Genomic DNA, 13,506 nt, shown 5'->3' on the forward strand with positions numbered 1-13,506 from the left:
TGGGGGAGTGTGATTGGCTGGTAATGCAGAGAGCTTCCATGGCTGACAGATTAGAACCTGGATGCCCCTGCTCCTATTCCAGCACCTCAGTCTCTATACCACAGTGGCTGTCGTACCTCAGATGAAAGAAAACATCTATTTTCTCACTTTGTGCCAAATATATATATTTTAAATACCAAACTTCCTAACAGCTCCAACTTGTAGTAATGATCACAATCACCCATATGTAGAACATAGAGTAGCATAGAAGATTTATTACTTTTTAAAATAAAAATGGCAAAAGTAAAAAGTGTTTTGAAATCATGATGGCCTCTTAGAACCACCAATCCACCTCTTATTTTCTTCATTAGATGAAATTGCAACACTAACAGTGAACACCGAGAGGCTACAAATAAAAACCTACAAGATCAGATGGACCAAAATGCAGGAGGCCAGCAGCAATAAGGGCTGGATGAACAAGTCTTCATAGTTCCTCTAGTGGCAGAATTGGTGCTATCTAGATCTTGGTGGAAATCTTGTTTCAGAGGGCAGACACTGCTACAGGGTAGGTATGCGTCTGAGTTTTTATAAATAACTTTGTCATAGGTAACAATCAGCACATTCTGTTGTGACTCAGGGCCAGCCTGTGGGTCCGACAGCCGGGTCCGATGTATCGGAGGACTCAGATGAGGGGGAGGAGGGAGACGAACCGGCTGATGATGGTTTGGAGGCTTTGCAGAGTCCTCAGCCGGGGACCTCTTCTCAGCTGCGTGAGCCCGAGAGTGCGGAGGATGATGACCCACAGCTGGCCCTGTTCAAGGACGCCCGACGCAGGAGGCAGTCGAGCAGGAACAAACAAAGAAAGGCTATGGGACTCCTCGGGAGGAGGCACAGGGAGACCACGCCCTGAGCTCTCTATAAAAGGAGTGTTTGGGGAGGGACTGGTTGCTGAAAGCAACTTTTCCGCTTGAGAAGACAAGCTCTAGTGTTTTTGTTAACTGCGTAATTAAATCTTGGCAGAAGCCTTTTAGCCTTGGACGCTCTCCAGTCTCTTCTTTTGAATAGGGGTTTGCTAGAAGAGGGCTGGTTCAGAACACATTCCAAATGCTGAGAATGGTGGTAGGACTCTTTTGTTAAAGAGTGACTAGGGGGGCTTTCGCTCAGGTTCGCCTGGTGCGTCAGTTGCGGCCCTATCTAGACCGGGATGCCCTGTGTACGGTCACTCATGCGCTCGTGACCTCTCGTCTTGACTATTGCAATGCTCTCTACATGGGGCTTCCCTTGAAGACCACTCGGAGGCTCCAACTGGTACAGAATGCGGCCGCGAGAGTTGTCTTGGGAGTTTCCCGGTACTCCCATGTTACACCTTTGCTCCACGAGCTGCATTGGTTACCAGTTGTCTTCCGGGTGAGGTTCAAGGTCTTAGTGATGGTTTTTAAGTCCTTACATGGCATGGGTCCGGAATACCTCGGGGACCACCTGCTGCCGGCGTCGACTCCCCTCCGCCCTGTGCGTTCCCACAGAGAGGGCCTCCTCAGGGTGCCTCCAGTCAGAGAATGCCGGCTGGTGGCCCCCAGGGGGAGGGCCTTCTCTGTGGGCGCCCCGGCTCTGTGGAATCAACTGTTGGTTGAGCTCTGGATGGCACTGGATCTCCGCTCCTTCCGGCGTGGGTTAAAGACCCATTTATTCGAACAAGCTGGCCTGGCCTGATGGGGAGTTAACTTAGGGTTTTAATATTTGTATATTCTTACTGTTTTATTTTGGGCAATAATTTAATTCTTTTTTAACTTTTGTACTTTTGTATTTTTATTATATGCCCTGTTCACCGCCCTGAGTCCTTCGGGAGAAGGACGGTATAAAAATTTAATAAAACTTAAACTTAAACTTAAAACACCTTATTAGCAAAGTAAGATTGCTTACTGCTAGTATTTTGTAATTGTATACGCTGCTTTTTATGATAACTTTTTGTGGTGTATTCTGATTTTATGTGTTAAATATTTGTTAATTTGGTGGATGGCAAATAATCAATAAAACTTTTATTTATGTCTAAGAAAATTTATTGTTCTATTATCTTCTGTTCTGTTTACAACTCTTTTCATTTCTTCCTTTTTATTATTGTAAGCTGCCTAGAGTAGCCTCACAATGATATGCAGCAAATAAATGTAACTGATATTAATAGTAATATTGAAAAACAAATGCCCTTAATTCCAGAGATAACTATCAAAGCTAATGGCATCAGCATTATATCAGGTGAAAAATTAAAAATCTGTAATTTTCTTTGTTGGAGGAAAAGAGGTAACTACTGATTTTTCAGTCATTGCAATTTAATAAAAGGTTCAGGATCCCGGCTCTCCTTTTTTTACTTTGATGAAATAGGATTTAGGAGGCATTTCACAACATGCTGCTGAAAACTATACAAACCTAGAACAATAGAATTTGAGGTGCCTTAAACTTAGTAGGACTGAAACAGAAACTAAAACAGGGCTGAAACCTAACAGCTGTCAGATCAAATGTTGATAGCAAAATTATTAAAAATCTGCTTTATTTAGGTGAAGGGATTGCTAGATCTATTGAGCTTCAGAGAGGCCTAGTTTAGAACTCAGAGAAACTAAATGGAGAACCTGCACTCATTTCTGCCACTAACAATGAAGCCTTTCCAGTATGTTAATGTATTCAACTTTTTTCAAAAGAACCATCACACAATCATTAAAGCTTCTTCCTACCTTCTTCCCAATTCATCAGCTTGATTTCACAACAAACTAAGGGTGCTCCCACTCTGCCGGTTGTGTAGTCCCAAACTGAAATTTAGGAAAATAAAACATAATTAAAAAATTCAGAAATAATTTCAGTAGCAATTTTTTTTTAAAATTACATTTATATCCCGCCCTTCTCCGAAGACTCAGGGCGGCTTCCAAGCTTAGCAGTAGCTAATTTATTATGTCTCTGAATAACTAACAATATGCAATGTCAGTGTTTTGAAATAATAGCAACCAGTATGCTGATAACACCCAATTATATTGTTACAATCTACTGGCAATTATATTGTTAAAATCTACTGATCTACAAATACTACTCACCTTCTGTTATTGTTCCAGCCCCAGAGGATTCTGTCAGGCCATAGCCCTGTCCCACAGGACAACAAAAACAGATGTTCATAAACCTTTGAGTTGCTGCAGAAAGTGGAGCTCCTCCACACAGTAAGACTCGTATCTTCCCACCTAGCAGCATCCGGACTTTCCGAAAAACAAAGCTAAAAGAGAGAGGGGGTGGGGGTAGGGAGGAAGAAGAACATGAGGAGTTGTTTCTTTTACTTAACAACATCAGTTTATCCATCATGGCATATACAACAAATCAGAAGATTTAACTAACTTTGCAAAATGAGGTTTCATAAAAAATGCAATTGCATCCTATACATGGCTACCAAGAAATAAATTATCCTCTTCTCAATAGAACACTCCCTAATTAAGAATGCATGTTACAGCCAAAGACAGATAAACAAATTTATACAATAAGGTATTATTTTCTTTTAAACAGTCTAGTTGGAAGTAACTTTCCAAAATAAAATTACTGTTTTGTAAGTCTAACTTCTACCATTTCCCAAATGGGCTCTTTTTAGGAGCCTTGCACCCCTTCATAAAAATGTTGCTCTTTGGAGAAAAACAAATCAACCTCTCTTACTAACCTGTCACATATTGGAGTACTGCAGCCTTTTGAAATCTGTTCCATCTTGTAATTATAAGCTAAAATAAACAAGTTGCGCTGAAAACTGGACATTTCATTAACTCGATTCATAACATTTTTGTAGATTCGATCCATGATTTCCTAGTTATAGAAATAAATTACATCAAGCAGAGATAAATTGCAGTGGGTTATACATTAATATATTTACAGTAATCTGGAGGAGTACTATATGGTTTAATAATAGATAAAATCTTAGATTGCCCCAATAACATGAACATTCAAACATTTAAGAATACAATTTCAGATAAAAGGCAAAACTTTGAAACTATTCCTGCAAAAGAATGTAGTGAAAAAATTATTACAATGGTCCCAATTTTTTTCCCATGCTCACATTCACATCACTTTTAAAGGAACTAAACACTACTTTAACATAGGGCTATAATGTGTCGTTATACATTTCGTATGATTGTGAGCCTTTGAAAGTCCAGAAGAGAGAGGAAACAAGAATGCATAGTCTCACAGGGTACAGAAAACTGGTTTTTGCTTTTTTTTTTTTCAAGCAATGAACTACATGATTGTGAGGTACAAAAACTATTCTAAAAATTATGATTTAATTAGAAAGCTTTTTTTACAATGTTATTTGACTTAAAATTTACATTTCCCCTTTCCTTCTCCCTCTCTCATCGCCTGCCTGCTGAAGTATGCTTACCTAGAAAAGAATGGAATAGTGTATCACTATATATAAACGTATCCTAAATGCAATTCCAATGTTTAAAAGACATAAATGCCTAAATAATTTCCATACATTAATGTCATTAATAGAACTTCTTTTAATAAAGTTGTCAAGTTTTTTTCCTTTTTTAATTAATTACTTCCTTAACCTGTTATTGCATTAATAGTATACAGATATGAAGCATGAAACATAATAAGAAAATAAGTTGCATTTTTAGTTATTCTGTAGCACCTTAAATTAACCATGTTACTTTCATGGGAAAAGGCACGAACAGTTGAAATGAGAATGAAAAGCAAAAAATGTAAAATTTTATAAGCTCCTTTTAATCTGTACTTATCAGATCTAACTAATATTACATGTTTAAAGTAATTTTATAAACTTCTTTTAATCAGTAATTATCACATTCTAATATTACGTTTAAAATAATTTTATAAGCTTCTTTTAATCTGTAGTGTTGGGGGCAATAAGCTGACTTTGTAATAATGCTGCTTGGGGTGGGGCCAAAAGCCCTAATATGCAGGCATATTTTTATTTATTTATTTATTATGGGACTTATATGCCGCCCTATCTCCCAGAGGACTCAGGGCGGCTAACAACAATAAAAACCAATAGTACAAAAGTTAAAAAAAATTAAATAACAGCCCCAAATATTAATTATACAGTTAAAATTAAGACTTTTAAAAACCCATCATCAATCCAGGTCAGCCTGATGGAAAAAGAACGTCTTGAGGTCCCGGTGAAAGGACCGGAGGTCCGGGGCCATCCGAAGCTCAAGGGGGAGATGATTCCAAAGGGCTGGCGCTCCCACAGAGAAGGCCCTCCCCCTGGGGGTCGCCAGCCGACATTGTCTGGCCGACGGCACCCTGAGGAGGCCCTCTCTGTGTGAGTGCACTGGGCGATGGAAAGTCGTCCCCGGCAGCAGACGGTCCTGCAGATATCCCGGGCCTAAGCCATGTAGGGCTTTAAAGGTAAGTACCAGCACCTTAAATCTCGCCCGGAAGACAACCGGTAGCCAATGCAGCTCACGCAGGAGGGGTGTAATATGGGAGTATCGGGATGCTCCCATCACTACCCGCGCGGCCGCATTCTCTGAGTCTTCAGAGAAGGGCGGGATATAAATGGGATTAAAAAAAATATTACATGTTTAAAATAATGTAGTATTCATATGTGGTATATGTCCATATCATACCAATATTATGAAGGTTGCATATACTTCAAGTTTTTTTTATTTCTGAGTGCAATTCGAGGTACTGGTTATCATCTCTAAAGCCTTACATAGCACAAGGTCAAATTATTTGCAGGAATATCTCTTCCTGATGGTACTCTTATCAGCTGGTTAAACTGGGTACACTCCAGATTCCTTCCCTTAAATATTGCATCTAGTGGGACCTAGGAAGTATGCCATTTCCGTAGTACCCCTTATTCTGAGGAATACCCTTTACCCTTCCATTTTCTCCCTGTAGAATAAAAGCTTCATTTTTTTCTGTAAGACATCCATTCATGTATCCAAAGGGTATTATATACACCCTTAGCTTTCTCTTCTCAAAAGTCAACATTCTCAATTCCCTTCAACGTTTCTTCACAAGGATTAATTTCTAGTCCCCAATTATCCTCACTGTCATTCTCTGACCCTATTCTAATTTGTCCAAATTCTTCTTAAAATATATTTCCTAGTACTATATACAGCAGCTGAGTTAGATTTTGACCAATGCAAAATTTAATGGAATACCGTAGTTAAAACCCTTGATTAGTTACTACCCACTCAATTCAATCCGTGATTTCCAAGTTATAGAAATAAATTATATCAAACAGAGATAAACTGCAGTGTGCTATACATTTACTCTGTCACAACAATATGTAGGAATGTTGTATGGTGATGATGCATACCAAGCCAGATATGCTCAATCTGATGCATTTACATTTTATCTGCATTTCCTAGGATATTTCCTAGGGTAATAACTAAGCTATTTCTTGTTCCCATCTCATGCTTTTGTGCATTTAGAATAGAAGTGTCAAACTGCCGGCCTACAGGCCGGATGCATCATGCCAAAACCGCGCCCACCCCATTGCCAGCAAAGGAGAAAAAGTTGCAATATGTCGCGACACATCATGTGACTTTATGAGTTTGACACCCCTGATTTAGAAGGAAAAGTTGTTAAAGACTATTCTGCCTATTAGCCCTTCTTGTTCATTTGGTCAATGAACTTGGTCCCTGGAAATTGGCTCCCTTATATTCCAGGCTCTGCTTACTCAGCCTGAAGCAATCAATCATTCATTATTCATGCAGTTTTAAGAAAATTCTAAGCATACAATACATAAATATGAATATTTTTCTTTAAAAATATACTTTCCATAATCACATAGCTCACACACTGCTCACAAATATTTTCCACATATATTAAACTATATTTTAAAGTTGCAGGAATTAACTTACTGGAACAGCTGCCATTAAAGTTGGCTTCAATACAGACACATCACCTTTACTCCCTTTCTTTATTTTAGATGACTGAAAGAAAAATAGACAAAGTAATGTGTTACCTTCATCCAATCTGCTTTTATTTGTTCACAATGTAGCATATACTAAAGAAAGAAACGTTTTTACTATAACTTCAGAAAATAGGCCAAGAATATTTTGTCAGAAATACAAAAAAACCCTGATTTTTTTTAGACAAATACTTCCATTTTGTATTTAGGAAATACTGTGAAATATATGGTGTCATATTTGTTGAAAAAGTTTACCTGATCACTTAGAGTTTGAGGTGATGAATAACCAATTCGACAACCATGGGTCAAACAAACAAGTTCAGCACTTAACTCTAAAACATGAGCAAGAGGCAAGTAGCCAATGTAAGTATCCTTCTCTCTGAAAACAAATTAAGATATTTGTCAGATTATGCCAACTCATTGCTAAGATGATAATAATATATTCTAAAACACATCTTGGCATACTGTTGCATCAAGAAACCAAACAAAAGAAAACATAACAATATGGATAAAAGATGCAAATTCTCTTGTAGTATAATGAAAAGCACTTACGTCCCTAAGGATGAAGCCCAAATGCATTTAACAATATAAACTGTTTACAGTTCTGTTAAATAGTTTTTCTCCCTTGCACTGTTCCCTGTTAACAGTAGTTAAGCACAACTGAAAAGCAACCCTTTCTTTCCAGCCAGTCAGATTTTCTCCTATTATTTAGTTTTCTATTATAATCTTGATTTAATGAAAGCATTATCACTGATTCTAGTATTGTAAAGAAATATAAAAGCTATTTAAACCCCTAAAGTAAATTTAATACATACCCCAAATTTGGAATCCTTTCAGCCATTCCTGTTATGCTAGAAATAAGATTGTAATGAGAGATCATGACACCTTTTGGGACTCCTGTAGAACCACTTGTATACATAATAACTGCAATGTCGGATGATACTGGTTTCAACTTCTGTTTGAAAGATGCTTTACAAAAAGAAAAGATACAAACAAAAATATTTATTAGATAAAAAGGCATGTGCAAAAATATTTTTAAATTGTCCCCAAACATACACATTCTAATAGATAATAACCAATCTCCTTTTCTTGACAACAACCAACACATTCAGAATCTTGCAAGCTTTCAGCACTCATATTAGAATGGAAAAAATGTCTACGGAGATCAGTCATCTAGGTCATGATTGTCCCAAAGGTGCTTTTTCAAAAGGCAACTGGATTGATTTTCTTGTTTTTTCCTCAAAGACCTTTCATTCAGAACTGAAGAAGCTTCCTGGATGAGAAGCAAAATATCTTCCAAGAAAAAAAAAGTCCAGTTGCCTTTTGAAATAGCACATTGGAACTAGAATGAAAAAGGTTTCCATGATATTTTTTATTATTTTTAAATATACTTTATTAAATTTCTGCAAAAGATAAAATATAAAAAAGAAAAGGGAATTAAAAAGGAAAAAATAAGGAAGGTGCATGGGAAAAAAGGAAAATAGAAAAAGGATCCCTTCCAACCTTTTTTTTATAGTTACAAATATAAAACACATTTAGATGAATTAACCTTTTAAACTAATGTTGAATATTATACAATATTTCTATAATAATAAAAAACAATTCTAATGATCAAACCCCCAAATTAATGAGCATGTTATTGCCAATAGATATTGGCTTTTATTGAAAATTAATGTTATTGACTTATTTATATCCCTCCATTATTTTTATAAATAACTCATAGTGGCAAACTAATTAAATAGGCAAAAATTTAAATATAATGCTAGATCAGTGGCAGAATAAGTGGAATAAGGGACTGAAATTCACTTTCAGCTATAATTTGAAAGAAATTTTTTACAAATTGGTATTAAACATCTGATAAATTGTCAAAGAGATGTATAATGGTGTGTCAAAGTATGCTGGAAACATAAGAACTCTTTTATCACCTTTGTAAGAATAAGTAACAAGAAGGGTAAGAGTTATTGGGATCAAGTATGTACTTTAATTCAGAGAATTCTTAAAATAAGTGTACAATAGAAATTGTAGGTATTTGTTTAAATGTGATAGATAAGCGACTGATGAAAAAATATGATATTTTGTTTTTATATATGATAACTGGAGCAAGTATTCACAGAGATGGAAATACTAATAGATTCCCACAATGAATGGATGGTGAAGTTAATAGAATTGGTAAAATGGTGAAATTACCCAACTTCACTGAAGAAAAGACTTTGTCTAGCTTTGTTTCTACATGGATACTACTTTGAATTTTTTTGCTAAAACCCAAAATAAATACTATATTATTTCTTGTGCTTTTAAATTTTCCTCTCTGATATATCAATAAAAACAATTAAACACATTTGTTTTAGGTTTACTGCACTTTTGTGGAGGAGTTTGATAAATAAGAAATGGACGCGGTGGCTCAGTGAGTTAGGACGCTGAGCTTGTCGATCAGAAGATCGGCAGTTTGGCGGGTCGAATCCCGAGTGCCATGTAACAGAGTGAGCGCCTGTTACTCGCCCCAGCTTCTGCCAACCTAACAGTTCGAAAGCACGTAAAAATGCAAGTAGAAAAATAGGGACCACTACGGTGGGAAGGTAACAGCGTTCTGTGCGCCTTTGGCGTCTAGTCATGCCGGCCACATGACCACGGAGATGACCTTTGACAAGCGCTGGCTCTTCAGCTTTGAAACGGAAATGAGCACCGGCCCCTAGAGTTGGAAACGACTAGCACTCATGTGCGGGGGAACCTTTACCTTTACCTTTTTTTTAATAAATAAGGGTTAGCCACATGTTCTTGGAAAAGATATAGACACTTTAAGGAGCTGCCAACAGAAGCTACCTGTATGCCCAAGCATGCTCTGTTAGTTCATTGTTTCCCTTCAGATCAAAGTTGTCATACTGTATATCTTGACCTCTACTCTGTGGACCTATTTCTGAAGGGAGCCTCTGAATTCATGCTACTTCCTATTCAAGGAACTGAATTTAACTGATATCTTCTTTTAAAGGATTGGCATTACCATTTTTTTAAAAATCTAATGATTATTTGGATACACTCTGCAATGAAGCTTTAACATGAGATATATTCATTTTAATTATTATCCTCCCTTGGTTCGTCTCTTTCCCAAGGAACATACACAGCTGTTTTTCATTTTACTCAGAAGACAGGTCCTACTAGTCCAATATTGACAGCACTTAGCAGCAAGAGTTTCCAGGATCCAAATATCTTTATTTGGAAATATGTCAAAGACCTTTTGTCAACCTCTATTCTATCACCATAAGAAAAAAAAATATCGATTGAATAATACATACTATTTTCTGTTTTTTCTCCAATAGCTTGAACAGATGACATGGTTTGAACAATAATACCTTTTGGAAAATCAGACCATGATGTTGGCTTGCCATCCACAGTAATAATGTGACGTAGTAGAGGAATCTGAGAAACAATATACTACAGAGAAGGAACATATATAGTGGTTAGAATCTTCGTAGCGTATAGATTTTTAAAAAATCTGCTAAATTAAACTATAATCATCTTAAGAGCAAATAAACTATATTCAGCTTAAGATCAAGTAACCGACATTAAAATATATATTACTTCACATCTACTTCAGCGCATTCTACTGCTGACTCCTCTGACAGATATTTTTAAAAACATTTGGCAGCATATTATCTGTTTTAATATATAGCAGATTATTCAAAGATACATGTGATCCTCAAGTATGCTGGGTATCAAATTTTGGCCCATGAAACTAATATTCAAATAAGATGTTTTCAGTCCTTTTATGGGAAAATCCTCAGATATGACATGATTTTTCCATGGTTTGTTCCACTGGGTACAAACAGATAATAACCCATTTTGTCACTTTTAAAATTTACCAGCCTTTCCCTCCTTTCCATTTTAAGTTGCTTACACTGTAGGAATGATTAATGGGCATAACACAGCATTTATAAGATAGCTGCTCAAAATTGCTTGCACTTTCTTTGCATGTTAAATTATATATATTATGAACTATGCAGGACTTATGACGCAAAAGCAAAAAGATGCTTTGGACTACAGAGGATTGTTCATGTATAACCTCTCTGCCACTCCTTAAAGTAGCTGAATCTTTTCCAGGGATCATACAGCTGCCCTCTAGAATTGCAGCACAACCCTGGAAAAACAGAATTAGATTTCAGGAGTTATAGAGAGGTCCTAACAATAGCAGAGCACCCTTCTTCCTTCAGCTCTTGAAAGCTGTGCAACTCTAGTTAATAGGAAATGACTATCAAGAACAATAGACAGGTGCATTATGCTCTGTTATTCTTGTAAACTGCATTATACCAAGCAGAAGAAATAACCCTTTTTAAAGAGGTAAATATACTTAATCATCTAGGAATGCAAAAGACTATGCTCACACATTGCAGTAGGCCAGTTTGCTCTACAATATTTTTTTAAAAACACAATGGACTAAATTCATACAAACTGTTATGCCAGGGGTGTCAAACTGCCAGCATGCAGGCCGGTTGCATCATGTGGAGACTGAGTCCATCCCAGCTCTGGCAATGCAAAAAAAAAAGTCGCGATACATTGCGACACATCATGTGACGTGGCGAGTTTGACACCCGTATGTTAAGCCATAAAATATAGTTTACAGAGTGTTGTTGGGTTCCCGTATCGTGCTAAATTAGAACAAAATGGCTATATTATTCTTTAGCACGATACATAGACACATCTAAATATCAGAATTATTTAAACATTAACTTAGGGACCACAGAAAATATTAATTATCTTTTCCTGCATACAAGCCATCCTTTTTTTGTATTTGTGTGATTTTATAAGAAAACAAAATCTTTAGAAAACAGAAAAGAAGAAAGATGTTATATTATTATTTATTTAATTTTTATGGCTGTCCACTTCAGAAGGCTCTGGATGTTTTACAACAAATTTTAAAAGTTCAAAAAGTTTAGTAACAAAACGTAACAATCTGGAGTACAGAACAATATAACAACAAACACAAAACAACTCAATAAATATTCTGACCCCACTCCTAATAAGCCACATGTAACGTTTTCTTCCACAATATTAAAGAAATAACAGAGGTGTATATACCTGAGGGCTGTATTTACCTTCAATTTTGTTTCCATTAGTTCCTTGCTAGTAATAATGGTTGTCACCTCAGTTTCATTTAATCCATGCACTATTGCAGGGCCTCCCAGAGTAGCATAAAGTGTGACAACTAGTAATAAAGGGGAAAGAAACAATATATTTCCTATAACATGTATGACATAGTGTAAATACAAACACAGTATAATAGTGATTTAAATTCAATATTTTGAACTGCAAAAACTTTAGAAATTCAGGAATCAAGTCCAAAATTTGAGCCCAAAATTTCCATTGCTAGGGAAGACAATTAAATGAATTCTGCCCCATATTATGCCTTTTGTTGCCACAGTTGTTAAATAAATCACTGCAGTTACACTTGGTAACGAGGTTGCTATGTGATTCTGGTTTCCCCATTAGCTTTGCTTATCAGAAGGTTGCAAATTGCCAAGAGTCTGAATTTTAATCACGTGACCATGCAGATGCTACAACGGTCGTAAGTGTGAAAAAGTCACTTTTTCATTGATGTCATAACTTGGAACAGTCATTAAACGAATGGTTGTAAGCCAAGGACTACCTGTTTCACAAGCTACTCCTTTTCTCACTGCAACTATGTTTCTTCAAATACTGTAAACAGAATATCTACATGTAGTCCTCAGCTTATAATGGTAACTGGAACCCAAACTTCTGTCACTACGGAATGTGGCAATAAAGTGTGATTTCATGTGTCTGCGTTGAGTAGTGCTGGCAAACCCAAGGGTCCCTGTTGCCATTATTAAATGAGAATGATGGGTTCTTAAGTGAGGACATTCTTGTTACTTCCTGCCTGTTTACAACAAGCAGAGTCAATGAGGAAGCAAGCAGGAAGTCACAGGGAGGCTGTCCTGGACTGGAGTGGATGCTGCTGCAGCCCAGTAATGTAGCACAAATAGCTAACCCAGCACTAACGCACACACTACATGAAGGCAAATACACATGTTGCAGGATCCAGTCTGGGTCTGTCACCGGGACCAGAGGTTTACATTCCAGTAGAGAGAAGTTCCCCGAGGATGGGCTGCAACATGAGTCTGAAAGCTCAGAAGACTAAACCTCTGGTCCCAGTGACCCACCCAGATTGGATCCAACTACATCCTGGACCTTTGGAGATCATATTGGGGAAAGAGGGCAGGCCATTCTGTTCCTTGACTTCCCTCCCAAATTGGCACCTGCTTCCAGGATAAAGCCATCTGGCTCTACTGGGTAGGAAGGCCATGTGATGCAGTGACTGCTTCCATAAAAAGTGATCTACATTACAAAGCAACTAACTGGTGACAGGAAGTGGGGAGAAAGATATGGGACACAGCAGATTGGGGAGCAAGACCAAGGCTTGTAAAGTCTCAGTGGGACTTGGAAGCAGGCCCAAGGCCTATAGAGACTCTGATGGGTGGGAAGTAAAGCTTTGGGTGCAAAGCTTCGGGAGTATGGGGGAGGCCTTGGAAGCAGAGGTCAGGCCATGTGTGGAAGTGAGGAGGTACTGCAGTATGGGCCTAGGTCTGCATTAGGGTCCCTCCTGCACCCAAGGCAGCCTA

At 37.4% G+C, this 13,506-nt stretch overlaps 1 protein-coding gene across 2 annotated transcripts in view; it reads right to left on the reverse strand.

Moving 5' to 3' along the window:
• Positions 1 to 13,506, reverse strand: part of ACSL3 (acyl-CoA synthetase long chain family member 3) — a 70,149-nt gene that overhangs the window by 13,130 nt on the left and 43,513 nt on the right. For both annotated transcript variants that reach the window (XM_083364989.1, XM_083364990.1), the window contains 8 exons: positions 11,965 to 12,074; positions 10,168 to 10,306; positions 7,693 to 7,846; positions 7,133 to 7,256; positions 6,828 to 6,899; positions 3,662 to 3,801; positions 3,057 to 3,229; positions 2,703 to 2,777 (listed from right to left, as the gene is read on the reverse strand). In XM_083364989.1, the coding sequence (XP_083221115.1) occupies positions 2,703 to 2,777; positions 3,057 to 3,229; positions 3,662 to 3,801; positions 6,828 to 6,899; positions 7,133 to 7,256; positions 7,693 to 7,846; positions 10,168 to 10,306; positions 11,965 to 12,074 (987 nt within the window). The remainder of the gene's footprint in view (positions 1 to 2,702; positions 2,778 to 3,056; positions 3,230 to 3,661; positions 3,802 to 6,827; positions 6,900 to 7,132; positions 7,257 to 7,692; positions 7,847 to 10,167; positions 10,307 to 11,964; positions 12,075 to 13,506) is intronic.

This window comes from Vipera ursinii (genome assembly GCF_947247035.1).
Source record: "Vipera ursinii genome assembly, chromosome: 5".
Classification (NCBI taxonomy): Eukaryota; Metazoa; Chordata; class Lepidosauria; order Squamata; family Viperidae; genus Vipera; species Vipera ursinii.